Here is a 20,498-nt window from a genome sequence, read left to right on the forward strand (position 1 = left end):
AAAATTATTAAAAAGCACGTCCAGAAGGACTGGGCAATGCTCCATCCAAGTTCATTCTTGATATCAACTGTTTTATTAATTTATATATTTTAAAATTTTATATATTTTTAATTTCAAAATAATAATATAAATAGCATGATATTTTATTAAAAAATTAAATATATAAACCTACTAAAAAAATTGGAATGAATTTGGATTTGTATTTGGACAATCATTGTCCAAATTCATTGTCAATGTTAAAAAAAATTATACTTTTTATTAATTTATATATTTTTACATATTCATTTTTATTTTTATATATACTTACCACATGACATGCTGAGAGAGTACTATGTGTCACCTCCGAATTGACTATTAATACATGTTAGTATAGACTAACGGTGTTTGTGAAGAGATACCAACTTAAGTGACATAATGTAAGTTTAAATACTAATTAGATAAAAAAAAGTAAATACCTACTAAATAATTTTGGACAAGTTCAAGAAACAATATATCTATATATATAAATAGAAATATTAAAGCTATATATGTTATATATTTTAACGATTACAAATTACTATAAAATTAAAGTAATTTTAACATTTTCGTAATTATTTTTGTATGCTTCAAATATGATTATCTAGCTATTTATTTAATTAAAAAAACTTTCAACCAATAATTATATATTAAAATTTCTTTTATTAGTATCATAGAAACATAAACATGAGATGTATTTAAAATTTCACTTCCATAAGAAGTTGAATTATATTCTATGGAAGTATTATTAAAATATTAATTATATTAAGAATTATAAAAAAAACATTATGATAAAACAAAATTATTTTAAAAATAAAAAAAATTTAGATAAATATTTTATTTTTCTAATTCTTAATATAAATTTTAATATATTAGTAAGAAATTACTTTCATTTCCTGATCTGGTTTGGATGAACCCGATCTAATACTTTCCTTTTTTGCCCAAACACTCAAATTTAATACTTGAAAGTTAATTGTTTTAGTCTCGAAACTCAAAACATTGTAATTGATGTTTTTAAAATATTAATATTCTTTCACTAACTTTGTTATTAATTTATGCATTAAATGTTAGCTCAAATATAATATGAAACATATTTAAAAATACACTGTTAGGAATCGACCGGATTAAACAATGAACAAGAAAAATAACAGAAAAAATTGAGAAATTAAACAAACAAATTTAACGTGAAAAAACTCCTCCAAAGAGGATAAAAAACCACGGGCAAAGATAATTTTACTATAATGGAAAAAAAACGAAGAGTACAAAAGATGGAGATAAAAACTAAATCCCGAAAACAAAGAACTCTCAAAATGTAAATACAAAATTCTCTAAATGTGTTATGAGTTCTAATCTCTAATAGGTGTATTTTTCTAAAGTTGTAAAAGAGCCTATTTATAGGCTAAATTCATAGGTCAAATAATAATAAAATAATCTAAATTAATCAGTGTTTGATTGAAATAAGTAAACAGAGTTTAACTGAAAGATTATTTCTCAAATTTGATTGAAAATAGGAGTCATATTTAACATACACTAATCAAATTTTATTTTTATAAAATATTAAGAAATTTCCATAATTCATCTCCAGCCCTTAAATAAAAAGATAAAACTTTCTTGGGCACACTTGCAAAAATATTAATATTATGATTTTTTAATTCATATAATAATTATATTAAGAAAGTCATTAAATTGTATATTATTTTATTAAATTATATTTAATAATAATAATAATGTTAAAATATGATTAAATTATTTATTATTATTTTTAATAAAAATATATTTAACAATAATTTTATTAAAATTTAATAACAATAACAATAATTATCTACCTTCAAAAAATTTAATAAAGGTATTTTGATCATTTAAGCCTTTTCCTTATATTATTACAACATCTATTCCATTCAAACAAAAAAATGCTATTAAAGTTCTATTCCATTCTATTTAACCAAATAATTGAATTATTGATTACAGCTCTATTCCATTACAACTTTATTCCACTACAACTTTATTCAATTACAGCGAACCAAATGTACCTTAAGACTCAATCGGCACGAATAAAATTTTAAATATGCATATATCTTCTGTATGAACAACTTATATATACATATAAAAATAATACTTTTAAATTTTAGTGATAGCGAATGTTATTTTAACATATTAAATCTAAGCTATCTATCCACTAAATACACGTGTATCTAAAATTTAATTGGTTTATTTTAAATATACTTTACACCAACTAAAGACCAGCATGACTAAAACCATTATTGATATGATATAGATAAATGGAGGAGTGATTAAAAGTTATGAAGTTAGAATACTAACTTAAAATAAAGACGATAGTTTGAGAGTTGTTTTGGAATTAAGCCATAAAATAATGAAAAGAAAAGAAAGCGCAAATTCCCCGGGAAAATCACGAAACAAGGGGATCCGCCTCTGCCAGTCAGCCTTAAGATATAGGAATGAAAACAGGGGAGACACACATAGTCGCACCCCCTACCGATCTCCCTCATAGAAAATGTCAATTCCTCGCTTCATGCCAATTGGCTCTCCTTTGCTTTTTCTAGATTTTACAGTTATCCCATGCTTTCACTAATCTCTGTCTCTCTGTTTTTCATCCGGGTCCTCATTACCAGGCCAAAAGAAGAAGAAGAAGAATAGCTGCAATGGAACCATTTTACTTGGTGGTATTCGGGTCTCTGGCCTCCCTGGTTGCAGTACTGGAGCTGAGCAAAACAAGCAAAGATCGTTTTAGTACCTCCACTGCTTTCAATTCTTTCAAAAACAACTATCTTGTTGTATTCTCTCTGATGATGGGTATTCTATCTTTGTGCTAGTTTACATGAAATTTGATTTTCTTATCTGGGTTTCATCTAGAATTTCCTTATATTTTTATGTTTTGTTTAAGGAAATCCATGCTTTATGCCTAGTTTCTCCTGTTTTGGTTTTTCTAATCTTGGTGTTTATTGTACTCAAATTCAGATAATTAAGGATTTGCATTTCATTTGATGAATCTTCATTTGAATTGGCAATCATCTGTTTGCTTATCGTTCCGAAACTGATTATGTTGATCATAAAATTAAAAAAAAAAAAACAGCTGGGGATTGGTTGCAGGGGCCATATGTTTACTACCTTTACAATCATTACGGATTTGGGAAGGGGGAGATTGGTCACCTTTTCATTGCTGGTTTTGGATCTTCCATGTTGTTTGGTACAGTGGTTGGATCTTTAGCCGACAAAAGGTAAGATGTTGGGTTGTTTTAGACTCCTCACCCAACTTTCTATCCTTACTGGATTCCCTGCATTCTGAACTCAGGGGTCGAAAGAGGGCTTGTGTCACTTACTGCATAACTTACATACTGAGCTGCATTACCAAACATTCTCCTCAGTACAAGGTTTTAATGCTAGGACGAGTCTTGGGTGGCATTGCAACTTCCCTTCTTTTCTCAGCCTTCGAATCTTGGCTTGTTGCTGAACACAACAAGGTGTGTCATTGCTACCTTCGTTGGTTCAACCTGCAATTTGATGGAACTGTTTTAAGCTTCGGGTTTTATAGTTTCTGTACTTGTGTTTGTTTTGGTGATTGCCTTGATTCTGAATCTGATTACAATTTTGGATTTGACAGCGAGGTTTTGATCAACAGTGGCTTTCTATAACATTCGCAAAGGCAATATTTCTTGGAAATGGATTGATGGCAATTTTATCTGGGTTGTTTGGTAATGTACTAGTGGATAGTTTGAAATTAGGTCCTGTTGCTCCATTTGATGCTGCATCTTGCTTCCTTTCAATTGGCATGATAATTATACTGTCCACATGGACTGAAAATTATGGTGACCCTTCGGAAAATAAGGATTTGCTTACTCAATTCAAGGGTGCCGCTGCTGCCATTGCTGCTGGTAATTCTAACCATCACTTACGATGAATGCCTAGGCTACCAACAATGAACTTTTTTGTTGGGTATTTTTTTCTGTTTTAGTCTGTATGATATGCTGGGAAATATACTAAAGCAAGATCCATGTTTCTATCAGATGAGAAAATTACATTGTTGGGTGCTATACAATCGCTGTTTGAAGGTTCAATGTACACCTTTGTGTTCCTATGGACACCTGCTTTGAGCCCAAATGACGAGGACATTCCGCACGGTTTCATATTTGCGACATTCATGTTATCTTCAATGCTTGGAAGTTCCATTGCCTCACGATTGCTGGCTCACCCTACTCCAAGAGTTGAGAGCTATATGCAGACTGTATTCATGCTCTCCTCAATAGCCCTACTACTTCCTGTTGTCACAAATGTACGTATTTTTGCACATATTTCCTCCATTCTCCCAAAAGCTCCCCTGAAAACTAACTCTTTTAAGTCTCAACAGTTGTTGGTAGCACCATCAAACGTGAAAGGTGGGAGCATCTCATTTTCTGGGTGTATCCAGCTCATTGGTTTCTGCATATTTGAAGCTTGCGTTGGGATATTCTGGCCATCTATCATGAAGATGAGGTCTCAATACATTCCTGAGGAAGCAAGAAGCACTATCATGAACTTCTTTCGCATTCCTCTCAACATCTTTGTCTGCATTGCATTATACAATGTTAGTCTACCATTTAACCTTTTTTTTCTTGTTTCGATAATGCCACCGCAACAAGTAAAAAATCTTTTTGTAAATGGTTGAATAGAACTTTCTATAGTTTTAAGTTTAACCAGTTGACATGCTGTGAGCTGAATGTTATTAAGTTACCTGTCAGTCACCAAGGTTCATATGGTTTTTAATTTTGTTGCAAATGCAATATTGTTTCTTTGAAAGGTAAAAGCGCTTCCCATGACCGTCATGTTTGGCATGTGCTCGGCTTTCCTTTTCGTGGCATCTTTATTGCAGAGGCGTCTTATGGTGATTGCGGAGATACACAAGTCGAGTAAGTTGTGCACTTGGCTTTTTCATTCTTCTATACGCTTCACCTTGGAGCTTCATAGTGTCTAAAAAGCAACTTTCTTTTGTAATAAATCTTACTGCAGGATCACAAGATTGGCTAAATATGGAAGAGATGGATCCAGAGGGAGTTCCACTAAATGGTTAATTGATTTCAGAGGGAATAAACTTCTGACACTAAACTGTTTTAGTGCTTGCAGCAAGAGCCATTCTCTTGTAAAAACAATGACAGAAATATAGCTTTTAGGTCTTTTTTTGATTCAGGAAATATAGTTCAGAGCTCCTTGATATTGTCTTTTTGAGCTTTCATAATTTTTTTACCTTATGTTGTTCTGGAAACAACTTGCAACTAAAATGGCTATGAAAATTGAAAATCCAAATTGTAAGAATAAGACAATTTATAATTACAAGTTGCATCTCGTTCCATTTTACACCAAGCATGCAATACTATGCTTAAATCTTAGCTTGAAATTCATGTACAAAAGCACTTGACAGTTTAAATGGAATTCCTGCTCGAAAGCAATATATAAACAGATGTGTTGGTATGCAATTTCCTACTTAACCAAGGTATACTTGTTCAAGATTCACAGAGCAACTAATTTTAGGAATACTATAACTAGGTGAAGAGTGGGCAGCCTTCCACCTTAATACCTTGGGCTGTTGGACAACTAGCCAGTGGGCATCCATCCAGATCATTTCCCCACCAATCTAAACTAATATTTTCTAATCCCAAGCACAAATATAGCAGCACACCCATAAAAGCAAGCCCAGCATCGAGTGCCCCTGAAAGAACGTAATTGTATCGTTGCCATAAATCCGGTCGATACCTATACACCACGAAGCCAGACAGGAAGCCAACAATGATCCATGTAGTATAGTTGACTGCAGTAGCTGGTGGCATCATGCCTGTCGCACCTATCAGGACTGGCATGTTGATGAGCCTGATCCATTCTTGACTAGGGAAGGCCTAGGAGGCCAACCAGACAAGTAGGGGAGCCACTGCTCCTGCAAGGAAGAACCAATTGACTGCCTCGTAAGTTCCCAAGTCCCCGAAAATTCTGCGGGGTGCTATTAAACCCCAGATGACAGAAGCATCATAAAACACGGTATCACTTGGACATGTCCACACGCTGTTGGAGGCCGTTGTGTCGCAAATATCAGGGATGTTCTCCATCAGCCACCAGGCAGTTCCCAGGTACACAAAGCAAGCAATGAGGGTTCCCACGATCTAAGACAAATGAGGAAGCAACTGTCAAATTAGTGGGAAATAAACATTCAGCAGAAGTAAAAGAAAAAACTACTTTTACTGAGACCTGTGCCATGAACATTGTTCTAGGCGGAATTTTCATATAGTGACCAAGCTTGAAGTCTTGCAGGAAGGTAATGGCCTGTGTCATGCTTATATATCCGTACACCTTGAAGCACATATTAGCTACAGGATATCCTGGATATATATAACCGATTATATATTCGGTGATGATGTTCAAACCTGGTGTCTGCAACATAAATCTATCAGAGATGTAAAGTTGCATATGAATTATTTTTAAGATGTTCAGACAACTTAATAAATTGTAACTCTGGCAGAATATGATGGATTACCTGGTTTGTAATGGCTGTAATGATGCCTATTGGAAGTGTGAATACAATGGCAATGCCACATGCTAATAGAACCCCCCACCATGGAAGCTGAAGTTGATCATTATAGTACTGACAGGCAAATACGGTGGCTGCAATATTAACCAAAAGGATGCACACAAACCACCATTCAGGGACTTGCTTATACTTCCTCATGAGTCTGGTGTGTATGTCCATTTTTTTCTCCTGGAAACTAGCTTTGCTTTGCTCCCATATTTCTCTGCAAAACTGTAATCTTCAACATTCCATTCAAGACAAACTCAAGCCTAACTGACCTTTGGTTATTAAAATATGATTTACCTTCCATGGAAGAGCCCAACATGAACAATTGTGGCAGTTAGTGCAGCGAAACCAACACCATAAGTCATTGCAAAAAATGTGCTAAGGTATAGAGGTCCTTCTTTCTCATAAGCGGCAACATCAAGGTGAAAATTGGAATCAATGATAGCAGTGATATTGTATTCTTGGCCTGTGGAGGTGAAGAGAGTATCGGAGAAAATGGGGAAGGTTTTGGCGGAGTAGACATTAAGCCAGTAGCAGATGGGAGTCAAAACATACATGACGAAGATATATCCCGCAGCAACATTTGCGGTGGCAAACCATGGGCTTGCAAGTGGGCTACCAAGATAAGAGGAGATGGTAGACCAGTCCAAACCAATAGCACCGATTCCTAACCCGTAAAGGCCGGAACCGAGTTGTTGGGCTAGCACAGATTTTGGGGAATATCCAGCATATCCATGAGAGGGAAGTTAGCATTTGGAAAAGGTAGCCAGGGAAGACATAGTAAGCAAAACTGCAAATGAAGGCAATTAGGAAGAATTGGGTTCTGGTCACCCCACCCTTGGCCCTCTCTTCCTTCTCGTGGAGAGCCCTGTCATGATCCCATGTTTGAACAACTGTTATAAATAATGGGTCAAAATATTTTAAGAACCTAAGTTTAGCGCCCTAAGCCCTAGTAAGCAGACGATAATGTTCTTTTAGTTATTTTTAGGTTTGACATTTTTTTAATTTGATATTTAAGTATTTTTTTATTTGATATATACTTTTTCTTGATATCTAATTTTTTTGATTAATTTTGATATTTTTTTAATTTAATAATTAAATTTTTTTTCTTAATTTAATATCTAAATTTGTCAAATATTTCTCTAATATATTAATAATGTTATTATTTTATGAGATAGAAAAAATAATGAATATAAGACTAACATAAGCAGATTATATGAAATTTGTATAATATTTTGACAAGTTTAGATATCAAACTGAAAAAAAAAGGTTAAGTACGGAATTAAAAAGAAAAAAGTGTGAAGTTAAAATATCAAATATTATATTAACTGAACTTGGTGTAGATTCTCATCAGTCAGGTCCAGCTAAGATTTCCCAGCGGAACACTAAAACTGAGCATCGCTATCAGCGTCAGAAAATGAAATCCGAGTTAATAGGCAACTATAGAAAACTACAAAATCGCCGGAACCTGGGAATATCCGTCCGGCAATAATACAAACCATAATCGGATTACCTAAAGAGAGAAACTTGAACAAGATTTGCAGGCCACCACATAGCTGCCGGTTCCACTAGGTACCTCCTGAATATACCAGCCCATCCGAACCCCAACACCTACCATTCAAAACCCACCAAACTATTTAATTACAACCAAACCAATACACACACACATCAATGCAGCAAGGAATCGACAAAACAGGAACAGACCTGAGTAGTTAGGATGACAATCAAGGAGACAAAGAAAGTAATGTGCTGCTTGTAAAACACCTTCACAACAGTCACAACATGGATGGCATAAACGCTGCCAGCTCCAGAGTTGGCAAAGATTGTAATAAGAACATGTTCTTTGACATTGAAGGGCCCTGGATTCAGGGTGAATTCCCAGCGACTTCCTTTGAAGAAAACACGTTTTGTTATCTTGGCGGCCATCAATTGGCCAAGAGGAACCACTGCAATCTGGGCTGAGATAGCCGTGATTGTCAAGGGTTCTGTGCGGTACCAAAAGAACTGATTAAGAAACGATAACAGGAAACATGAAATGGTGCCTAACACCCACATTCGAAACGTCAGCACTGGTAGCGAAGGGTCATCTGTGGTTGGTACGGTTAAGGCCACTTGTCTCACCGGTGAATTTTCTTCTTCTTCCACTTCTTTGATCTCTGCTTCAGATTTTGATGCCAAGGCCTTTGACCTTGATGATGATAGATTGCTATCATCTTCATCCTTAGATACTGCAAATAAACGACAACAAAAACATCAAGATTCATTGGGTTTTACACATTGAAACACGCACACACAAAACAAAGAAGAAAACTCACTGAGAGGAGCTCTTATCTCATCTTTGGATTCTTGCATGGCTTGCTTCTGTTCCTTGGCCACTCAAGCAAAAGACAAAAAGAATATACGTATTCTAACTTTATAATTATAGCATGTTTTAGCGGAAAATGCCCTGCCGTGAGTTCAACAACTATTGGGAATACTAGATAAGCTGTAAAAATTGATTCATACATTAACTATATAAATTAATGTTGGGGTCGACCAACCAGCCTTTCTGCTGGTCCACCTCCAGCGGTGAGACACCTTGTTTGCCTTCTGTTCATTTCTGTCGACATTGTGTTAAATTTAGTATATTGAAAAGAATCTCAAATTTATCATTTCTATTAAAGCAATGTTTGTTCTGAATTTATATAATTAAGAGATTTGAATCAAAAATTTGGAAAATTTAACCCAACAAAGAAGGGAAGGTACAGAGTTTCTCCAACCTAACCCTTCCAGCTAACAAAACAGGTATACCTGAATGCCTTAAATGATTATCTAATGAGATTCAAGAATCTTGTGTCGTCCTGACAATTACATATATACCAAAATACCCCTTTTTTTTACCGTGTCTTTTATTTTTTTGCGGATCTATGTTTGGACGCTTTGTTTCATATTTTTACTTTGATATTTGATATTAATTTTTTTTTGTTTCAGTTTATTTAAAAATTACGGATATTATGTGTCATATTTTTATTGATAATAATTTTCTATTTAAAAAATAAAATAAATAAAAATGATAGTTTAGATATTAAATTTTTTAAAAAATCAAAGTAAAAGCCGCTAACATGAAACTCAACGTTTATGCATTTTTTATTGTAGACAATACCTTAGCTTTAACACCTATCTTACAACTCACCCATACAACCATTGATGGAAAAGATCCATTATACATATGTGCTTAGCACAAGGAATAGTAAGTGTATTAATCTGATCAAGGAAATTTAGTCTAACTACGAAGTCATAGTCATTGAGTGATATTACCTCAAATTTTCCTTTTCATGATAGTGTCCTCCAAGTTACAATTCCATTTCTTTTGTTCTGCCCATGGGTAGAAGATTTTTTGAGTTTACTGTCTTCATCCACCTAATTGCTTTCTCAACTTTGAATCCAAATCTCTTAATAGTCTTTACAAAATTAACAAATTTGTTGTACTTGTTTTATAAAAAAATTTATATTGGGTGTGATAATCATTTTGTAGGGTGTAGTATATATATATATATGTGGCACTTGTCACGCCCTCAATTCTCTTGTGGAGTTTAAAAAATTCTGCAAGCAATGTATGAAATAAAATATCCTAAAAATTATTGTTAATCATTTCACAAATTTCAAAAGATGGGTGAAAAAAAAGTACATAGATTTATTAAAATTTTATATAAAAATAAATAAAATTTTAGTTAAAATGGTAAAATCAGAGTGCCTTAGGTTCAAAAATCACAATGTCTGGGATTTTATTTTATTTTATATAAAAATATTTAAAAAGACAAAAAAGCCTTCACAATAATAAAATTTTGTAATAATAATTTTTTAGTCATTTCTCAATTGAATTGGTATTTAGTTGACTTGTGACACCATTTATAAGCCTACCCGACAAAGTCTTTGTATCTAGTTATGATTTGGCATATAGTTGGTAAAATAAGGATAGATATGAGTAAGTAAAACTTTTGTCTTGGCTAAGTATAGAATTATGTATATTTCCCCATTTGGCAAACTCTTAGTTTTGGCGAGTTTGTGGCTTGGCGGACTCTTCTGTTAAATATCTATCGAACCTAAATGCTTTAGGCGAACTATTTAAGGTCGCAACTGTTTAGATTCATTTATTATTTAAGTATGGTAATTTGGTTAGTTAAATTGAGATTTAGTTAGAACGAAACTAGACTACTGTAGATGATAAGACTTAAATTATGTTAAGTGCACTTAATCACGAGAATCAAGAGAGTTAGTGGAATTATCTGATTTTTTCACTAGTCCTTGTCTCCGAGCTTAAGTGTATAAGGATAGTAGTGGTCTTTTTGAACACTTTTATGTTTTTTTTCTTCTTCCTTGATTTCCTTTGAAAACTCTTTAAAAAGCTAAGTTCTAAAAAGAAAAAAAACCCTCATCGAAGTAAGGTTTGCAGTATTCAACTAACTTCTACGTTAGTACCAACTCACTAGTAATTACTGATGAACCCTAGGTTACCCTCTAAGTCATTTACGTGTTTCTCATCTGCATGCATATATGTTAGAATAGTGTGTGAGGAAGGAAACTTCTTAGTTCTAGATTAAGTGTTGTTGATTCTTGCATACGTCATCAGATTTGATCAATTGATGATGTGATATGTTTAATTATCTTTATTTTCGCTCAAGAAGTTAACAAAGGTCCAAGTGATAAAGACAAATGACCTCCTTTATAAACTTGTGTTAGAGTTTCTAGTGAGTTCCTTCTTACTTCCATGTGTTGTAATTTTCTTTATTTTATAATTCGCGTAAGGTAAGTAATCCTCCTTTGTAATGGATGAAAGATGTTGTGTGGATAATGGTTATCCAAAATCTTTATTCTAAGTGCAGTCTGTCTATGATATAAAGTAAGCGTTATTCTTCATACATAAGCCACTACCATTTGCTTCTGATATGTATGATATGATATGATATGATATAAACTGATATGAGGTGATAGAGATGAAGAGATATGTTTGTGTAGCCTCTAGTAAGACAGCTATATTGGAAACTAGATTGGCAATTCAAGATAAAACATGTTGTTCTAAATGAAAATGATATGAGGAGTTAAGGGAGAGAATGTATGTGAAAAAGACTAAATGATATGCTTTTGATTCTAGATACTGGGTATGTGGCTGGCATGAGAATGGTTTTGTCTGAGTTGGGTTGAGCTAGCGTATAGTATACATTTAACATCCCGCATAGCTTAGTACCTGAAAACACATATCATCTGTATAAGGGAGCTATTACAGGAATTTTGTTAGCTTACTATTACACTAACCGGATTAAATTGCTAGCTATATTGATCTTTTGTTTCTCTTCTTTTTTTCTTAAGTTTTTTATCTAGGAGGATTGTTAGCTTACTATTACACTAACCGGATAAAATTGCCTGCTAGTTACAAGAATTTTGTTAGGATAGAACAAAACGTTTGAAATTGATAAGATGTGCATTAAAGAAGAGAGAGAAAGTCATTAGTCACATATACCAAGGGAAGGGTAGTAGGAAAACCAAACTTTCCCACTAAGTTTCCCCCCTGAGTGCTGATATAGAGGGATAAGACTTTTTGGTTAATCTTTGAGTTTTCTATAGGATTTAGCCTCCCACTTCTCAAGATATTTTATGCACTTTTTTGAGAAACTTTAGAACTAAGGGTTGAATTTACTGCTACTAGCAAACTCCATTAACTATTGTGCTTCTAGTAAGTGTCTATGAACCCAAGCTGTGCAACAAGGATATGTTTCCTTAAGAATTTAGGAGTTTATCACCTTAGAACTTGGTGGATAAAGAAAGAAAAAAACTTTTAGATCCTTAAGTTTTCTGCTGTTAAACTTGTTACTAATATTTGAATATGGTAAGATGATCTGATAGAATGACTTTGTCATTATAGCTCAAGAGAATCTTGAAAGTTCCTGGGATAAGGGCAAGAGTTTTGTTGTTTATTTCTGGATTTCCTAGTGAGTTCCTTTTTACCTCTTGAGTATCTCCTTACGAATGTCTGTATGAGGTAAGTATAAGTTCTGTGACAAGGGTAAAAATCTGTTCTAGAATGTCTGTACGAGAGTATATGAAATATGTTGCATGTTTAGCCAACGCCTTTCTTACTTCAGAAAGGAACCATATGGTCGTAAATGAGTAGGAATGTTGATTCCTAGGTGATGCCTTCAACTAGGGTTACCATTGAATTAGAAGATCACGTTGTATGAAGTACGGTTGTGCAGCCATTAATAGTACAATTGACCTTGCAAATCAGGAAGGCGGAGCATAACAAATGTTTGGAAAAAGAGACTTTCTATAATGGATAAGGTTGGCTAACATGAATAAGATTTAAGTACATGATGCATTGGTAAAAGTGCGACGTTGAGTTTGATGAGTAGTCCGAGTTCGCCATTGTGGCGAACTATATGTTCCAATTAGTCTTACAAGTTGTATTTACTTTCCGAATTGTTGTTGTTCGAGTCTGTCATGTGGCAAACTATGTGTTCAATCAATTTTACAAGTTGTATTCACCTTCCAAATTGTTGTTGTCCATTCTGGGAACTCACTAAGTTCTATGAACTTACCCCAATTATTTTCCCTTTTTAGGACCCTCGAGGAATAGGACTTGTGCAAGACTTCCCTAGAGAAACATTTTGTTGTGAGGCCTTTATATGTTTGGTATTAAGCATGATAATTAGAGGGGGAAAACAATGATTTGATGCCACTTTTTATTGTAACCAATATTTCTCTATTACTAGTTTTGCTTATTAAACTTGAGTGTGTAAAGTGTATCTAAGTTTGAACGTTTATTTCATAATTGTTTTGTTTGAGATTTGAAAGAACTTTATTTTATAATCGTAGAAGGATGGGATGCTTCTTCCATATTGCTTTCCCATTAAATAATTAAGTTTAAATGGTAGAAAAGAAAGAATTTTTTTAGTTAGATTGAGGGCTTAAAACCCGTGTGACGTGCCACCTTGGGTCCCATTTCGAGAGCTGGGGCTGGGGCGTCAAATGATTTTTGGTATTAGAGCCAAGGTTTAGTCGATTCTCAAAAAAATCAAAGGCCAAATGTACCCCTGTCATGCTTAGAGATGCTAAGCCTGATATTTAGTATTAAAAAATTGTGATTTTTTATTATAGTAAAAAAGAATTTTAGCTAATCAGAGAGAAGCTGTCAGCATGGATATAAATAGTCATGTGACCGCTTCCGGACATACTAACGTCCAGAATGTGAATACTGCAATAGAATTATATCAATGAGGTGGTATCCACAACTATACAGGTCTAGCTGTAATATAGTTACAACAGGGTAGGCAAGTACTCCAAGGATCGTACCCAAGCGAGGCTAGTGCTAGATCAAATTTAACCTGAACACTGAAAGATCTAGTTAGTAATTTAATTCAGTTATAGTATGAAAATAAAATGAAATGAGTTTTTAAGATTTTTTTATAATAATAAAGTAAAATAACATAAATAAGCAAAAATTTAATTGGCATCATAACCACCAAATAAAAATAATTCCTACAATAAAATAACTCTAAATAATAGTAAAAAATAGTAGGCCGATTCCATAGGGACTGGTGATTATGATCAACTTTCTATTTTTCTCATGAATAGAATTTTTGTCGTGCTGATAATCGTGGCAATAGACGTGCCCACGATTCCAAATGAACCGCTAACAAATAAATAAATTAAGAGAGTTTCGAAATGACTAGAAATTATATAAATGAAATAGAAGTGATAAACCATAATATATACATATTTTTACCCCATGCTTGGCATATTTTTGGATGATTTATCACAAGCTTTAGTGAATATGATCCACCTAATCCTTTAAATTCATGTTTTATACTTAGGTGAGCATAGGAAGGCAAAAAGAGCAAGAAACAGGCCAAAAACGGACAAAATGGGCCTGATCAGTGTTTAACACGGCCTAAGCACTTCCACACGGGTAAACCACATGCCCGTGTGTCATGGCCGTGTCGACATTAAACCAACTTAGAATTACACACGGCCTGAGCACCTTCACACGGGCGTGGCACACGACGGTGTCCCTGTCGAGCCCAAGACTAATTCTACTCGAAAAAGGCTAATTTTGAGGGTTTTGGAAGCATTCCAAAGTCTATATAAACACTCTAGAAGAGGATTAAAGATACACACAGAATAGAAGGCAGAAAATACTCAAGGACAGCCATCAGAATCAGCTCGGAAGTAGGATCTACTTCAAGATTGAAGATCTCCACTCAATTTCTTTAAAAGTTCTTTGGGTTTCTTTATGTTTTGTTGTTTTCCCAATTTTGAGATGTTTTCCATTATTATGAACTAAACTCCCTAAATACCTAAGGGAGATGAAACCTAAGACGAATCTTATTACTATTTGAATTATATGATAAATACTTGTTCTTATTCTTAATTGTGAGTTTTAACCCTTGCTTTAATATTCTAGGATATTAATTCAGGCTTTTGATGTGCTTATTCAGTGGAGCAAAAGTCCCTGTTTAAGAGTAGATCATTCATAATTAAGCGGAGTTGCATGCAATCCTAGAGATAGGATGACATAAATATGCTGGATTAGAGTCTAATCTAATAAGGGAATCCATAGATCGAGTTAATGCGACAATAGGGGTTTTAATTAGAAAGAGATTTCGACTAATCAACTTAGAGTCAGTTGTTCTTAGTTTCGAGAGAGATATTAACATAAATCAGGGATTTCTAAGGATTAAGTCAAATGGATAAATCGTCTAATTCAGAAGTGATAAGTGAAGTCTAGGTGGATTCTTCCTTGGGTATTGTCTTCTCCATCGGTTTTCCAAAGAATATTTTCCAACTTTTATCTCTATCGCGTTCTTAGTTAGTTAGATAATTAAGTTTAGTTTAGAAAACATCCCTTCAATTCTTAGGCTAGATAATAAAAAGATAGTAATTATTGGTACTTTTAGTCCTCGTGGATATGATATTTCCGGTCTCACCTCAACTATACTACTGTTCGATAGGTGCGTTTGCCTTAGTCGAATTTTTAGTTAGTTTAGCGACCATCAAGAAGAAATAAACAATAAGCCGGTTATAGCGGCTAAGAATGTCCTAACTGTAAATTCTTCCTCTCATAACTGATCCTAGTACGCCCTGCAAACCAACCCTTATTGATTGTTTAATCGTGACACACGCGTTCGCAATTCAATACCTTAGTAGCCTTGTGTTCTGAAGAACCCAACTTGGATTAATCGCCTCTACCGTGCGGGACATTTAAATCCGATCATAATATCCCTTAACTTATTCGCGAAAATCCAAATACAGCACGACCGACTTGTCTTCTTAACTGTAAGTCAAAATGACTCCAACCCAACGTGCTTTTTGAATTGAAATCTTGTTAAATTTAAGGGATGAATTTGTCAATCCCTATATTCCAGAGAGATGATGAATATCAATTTGAATGATTTTTAGTGCATGTACAATTTCTCATGATTCTTGAACGAAAAAAATACCGGCCTAAAGCTAATTGGAATTTAGTGAAGCATGAAATTTATCATGCTTTGTTGGTTACAGAAGTGGATTTAATGGTAATGGAGAAATGTGAAAAGGGGAAGGGACTTAGAAAATAATTAAAAAAAATTTCTAAGAAAAAGGAAATGAAATGAAAGTGGCAGTATGCCTACTGACGCAAGAAATGGAAAGAATAAAAAACAATTTCAATTCAATTCCAGCTAATTCAGGTGTGATTTTTCAAGTGTACTATACCACCTATTTATACATAAATCATATATTAAAAGTAGGCTAGTTCCACATTTATGATTCGGCTTCTCTAAGTTTGGCCTTTACAAGGTCAAAAATCTGGCTAGCCCCTCAAATGTCCCAAAATTACGATTTGGTCCCTTTTCTATTTCTCATGTTTCAATTTAATCCCCTTTTTGCTTGTCTTTGATTTACAACATCCGAATTTCGTTCCTGACAATATTTAAACATAAAATTCACCTTAACAAGAATTAATTCCAGAACAAGTTGAGTTGAGCACATAAAATATGCAAAATAAACAAGTTATCAAATCCCCCTACTTAGCTTATGCTTGTCCTCAAGCATACTGTATGTTCCTACATTAGAAATTATTTAGTAACTTATCAGAAATGAAGTCTCTTTTCTACAGCCATGATTAATGCAAACAATTAGGCGAAAAATGAATAAGTGCTCAAATACTTAGTTTCATTAATAGGTATCCATAAAATTCAAATATGTAAATTAAATCATTTCACTAAATTAAGATTGAACCAAAGTTTGTAAAGTATTAATCTTATTTAATTATGCAGTAAATTTAGGATGTAGTCAAACCTTTTTACACAAAGTAAGATGACAACCCAAGCACCCTACCCCATTTACTCAATTTGACATGTCTCCAATTGGTCTATTTTACCCTACTTATGGCAACTCGGTTAGAGAAATGTTTGCAAGTTTTCAGTTCATCACTCGAACCTTTTTACGCTAGATGAAATGATAACCTAAACAGCTTATCTTAGTTACTAAATTCATTCACTTTTCTAAAATCTTCACTCATAACTTAAGCCCCCCCTTTTTTTTGCTTTTTTTTACATTTATTTATTTACAAGAAAATACAATATTCATACCAAGAAATTATAAGTAGTCAATTTTCATGAAACAATCTAATTACATATATCAACTTTAAAATATAAATTTTGATTAAATTAGATATTTGAACACTTTAATTTAAGAATCACCAACTATCTAAATTGACTAAGCAATGAAATTAGAGGCTCAATGTCAAACAAATTAATGAATAATCCAACATAAGAGTTAACAGATGTGAGAGAAAAACATAAAACAAAAGAAAGTCAACCATGCACATTGACTAGTTCAAACCCCCTACTTAACCGATGCTTGTCCTCAAGCACATTTTATATGAATTAAAGTATAGTAACTCAAACAGAAATCATAAATAAAGGTTAAGTATACTCCCCATGTGTTTCTAAATTGTCAGCGTTGGGAGTAATGACTTCGCAAGATGTTAAGGATCATGGAGACTTGGGTTTCCATTGTTTCGACTCGAGCTTTGATCTAGCTTAAATGTGCCTCTACAGATGAAGGAGGCTACTCTTTTTGCTCCCTAGTAGTGAAATTTGGACGTTGGCGAAAGACCCTATTACTGTGAGTAGTTCGTGTACCTAGAGGAATAAAATAATACGTAGTAGGGGTGCCGACAAGCAAACTCATAGAATCCAAACAATACTCATATAAATTATCTATAGTATATGCACATGTTAAGGACGATACATTGACAAAAAGTTGAGAGGTTAAATTTGTAATATATGGGCCAAGTATTAGTGGTCGATTAGAGCATAAAACAACATAAGAATTTTGCGTCCAGAATGCATACACCATAAAAAGAACAATTTGTTTTAGTTAAAATAGATGACGTATCATTTCGACCCGAATAGTTAAAAGTTAAACCGGTGAATGTATCTTAAAGCGGGTTCATGCACCAACAAGTCTTTAGAGGTCTTGGGATTATAAAGTTGATTCCCAGAATGAGTTAAAGTAGAATAAACATCATTTGCATCAAAATCACTTGGTATATCCAATAAAACAGTATGATAAGAATCGCTTGAACATCGTCAGCATCAACGAAACCTAGGGCGATGTTAAAATCTGAAATCAAAATTCTAAAGTTTTTACCAAGTAACCAAAAACATACAACTTCTTGAGTTCAATAGTTTGGAATGCATTAATATTGAAGATAATGTTGTGTTGAATTCATAAACTAGTTCATAATATGTGGTACACAAAATGTTTATAAATGAATTCCAACGAATAGCATCAAAATAGTTAAACACATCATCACGTATATTTAACATGTCTAGAGTGTAAAGATCAATTTGCTTACAGACTGGGAGTGGGCATCGTCGAATGTTGTTCTATTTTGTGTAATGCTTCAGGGTTGTAAAGTTCAGAGACCCTCATAATTGTCCTTCAGTGGGAGTAGTGTAGGTACAACCTCGCCTATTACGTTGACCGTTTCGAAATGGTTGAACATTTTTGTTAGGCGAGCCAGGTGGTAGGCTTGAATTTCTAGGAGCGTCAGTATTGCTATGTGGAGGCATCACTAGCACATTAATTGGTGGACAACCGTGTTCGACGCTGAGAAACATGCTCATTTCTGGTCGAAAGACCTTCACCTTAGTCGTTAGAAGTCCCGGCCTCATCTGAACAACTTGCATCGTATGTTAGTAAAGGTAAAACAAGTTGTAAGTTAGGAATCAACCTTTCGGAAGTAGTGGGACTATTGTGTGAATGTTTTGTCTTAATTGAAGTTGGGCTTCATCGGTGAAGATTTCTAGTAGGTACGACCATTCATCTTATAAGGGGTGGAGACATTTCCAAGTCGTCATCGTCTGCGATTGAGCTAAGTCAGAAACTTGTCGACTGCTTTGTTCCTAATTTGAACCATGGTTTATGAATGGGCTTGAAGAACAAACAATGTTTGTTTACTGTTGATAACGGCGACAGTTCATGGTGGCAATGGATGGCGGCAACACTAGACAACCTTCGGGCAGTCGTGTAGAAGGGTGTGATGGTTTTTTTAAAGAGGAGATTTTTAGGGTATAGATGATGTGGCGTTAATAGAAGGAAGGTCGGGGTTTGGTGTTATGAAAGATTGGTGGTACTTGGATAAGAGGAAGGGCTTTCAAATGGTTGTTTATGGTGGAGAAAATGATAGGTGAACAATAATAAGAAGGGAAGAAAGAGAATCGATTGACGAGGAAAGCCACAGCAAGACTACAGTGATGTTGTGGGTTCCAAGATCGATGGCGGTGAAGGAGGAAAGAAATGAGCGGCAGTGCTTGTGAAGCGGCATTCTTTGGTGTCAACTCGATGTAGTGTTGCGAGGGTGTGAAGAGGAACTGTCTACTAAAAAACGTGGTGGCAATCTGTAGTGATGGCGGCGACACTGTAGTGTTAAAGGTGTTAAGGTTTTTTGTGAAGAAGATGAAGAAGAAAGAGAAGTGGAGTGGAGGGGTTGAGGTTTGGGGGTTTTCTTTTTCTTTTTGGATAGTTTGGGCCTTTTTTTTTCCTTTTTTCTCTTTTTTTCTTTAGACCAATTTGGCCATTCGACCCTCTTTTTTCTTTCTTTTATTTCCAGGTTTCGTTGGGCCTGTTTGGGTTTTAAGGAAATGGGTTTGTTTGGGTTTTGTGTAATTGGTGTTTGTTTGGGTGTTGGGTTGGTATTGGGTTTGGGGCAGGTAGATTAAGTGGATTTGGGTTTTGGGGTTTTTATTTGGGTTAGGGGTGATGTGTTTTGTTTGTAGGAAAATAAATGTCACCAATTAGCACGACGTGCCCACACCACCATCAGTAATTGATTTTCGGAAAATTAACAACCTCCATTACGTCTCTAGAAAATAACACATTAAATGGATTAAATAATAATATGTCTATTATTCACTTTATTTTCAATCTAAATAAAATTCAAAATTTTAATAAAACAAAATAAATTTGGGTTGTCTTTTAAGAAGTGCTTTTGTTTAATGTCGTTAGCTCGACGACCTAGAAGTTTATTCGATCGGCTCTTTGAGGATTAATTCCTCAACCATGTGGACTTGAAAATGTAACACCCCGTACCGTATCCAAAGTTGGGACAGGGTTCGAGGTGTTACCGGAATTTAACATAAGCACATATACAAAACCAGGTAATAAAATTTTTCGTTCAAATCAATTTCATTCATACATATGTAAATTGTCCCTTATATGGGCCTACGAGGCCCCAAACATACATCGAAGGTGGTTCGGGACTAAACAGAGAACTTTAGAAAACTTTAGAAAAATTTCCTACTTTGGGGAGTCACACGCCCAAGTGGGTAGGCCATGTGGTAACACACGCCCGTGTGGCTTGGGACACGCCCGTGTCCTTAGTCCATGTAACTCTCTGAATATGACG

General features: G+C 34.4%; 1 protein-coding gene and 1 pseudogene across 2 annotated transcripts; one reads left to right on the forward strand and one right to left on the reverse strand.

Annotated features, from left to right (window-relative positions):
• The first annotated feature begins 2,355 nt into the window (after positions 1 to 2,355).
• On the forward strand, positions 2,356 to 5,337 carry LOC107945748 (molybdate-anion transporter). Of its 2 annotated transcripts, XM_016879867.2 has the most exons (9): positions 2,356 to 2,529; positions 2,646 to 2,826; positions 3,107 to 3,251; positions 3,326 to 3,494; positions 3,635 to 3,905; positions 4,038 to 4,303; positions 4,379 to 4,594; positions 4,808 to 4,916; positions 5,017 to 5,337. In XM_016879867.2, the coding sequence occupies exons 2-9, from the start codon at positions 2,676 to 2,678 to the stop codon at positions 5,076 to 5,078; spliced, it is 1,389 nt and encodes a 462-aa protein (XP_016735356.1). In that variant the 5' UTR covers positions 2,356 to 2,529; positions 2,646 to 2,675; the 3' UTR covers positions 5,079 to 5,337. The 2 variants fall into 2 exon arrangements, with proteins under 2 accessions (XP_016735356.1, XP_016735349.1); XM_016879860.2 differs by having other exon boundaries at positions 2,370 to 2,826.
• LOC107945742 (oligopeptide transporter 7-like) lies at positions 5,311 to 9,338 on the reverse strand (annotated as a pseudogene).
• Positions 9,339 to 20,498: the final 11,160 nt, after the last annotated feature.

The sequence above is a fragment of the Gossypium hirsutum genome, chromosome A08 (assembly GCF_007990345.1).
Source record: "Gossypium hirsutum isolate 1008001.06 chromosome A08, Gossypium_hirsutum_v2.1, whole genome shotgun sequence".
NCBI classification, from domain to species: Eukaryota; Viridiplantae; Streptophyta; class Magnoliopsida; order Malvales; family Malvaceae; genus Gossypium; species Gossypium hirsutum.

What these genes read in the sequence shown, in the direction of transcription:
- LOC107945748 (XM_016879867.2), top strand. Translation starts at nt 2,676, where the DNA reads ATGGAACCATTTTACTTGGTGGTATTCGGGTCTCTGGCCTCCCTGGTT. An exon ending in TGTATTCTCTCTGATGATGG is followed by an intron (nt 2,827 to 3,106) that starts GTATTCTATCTT and finishes AAAAAAAAACAG; the next exon opens with CTGGGGATTGGTTGCAGGGG. An exon ending in TTGTTGCTGAACACAACAAG is followed by an intron (nt 3,495 to 3,634) that starts GTGTGTCATTGC and finishes TGGATTTGACAG; the next exon opens with CGAGGTTTTGATCAACAGTG.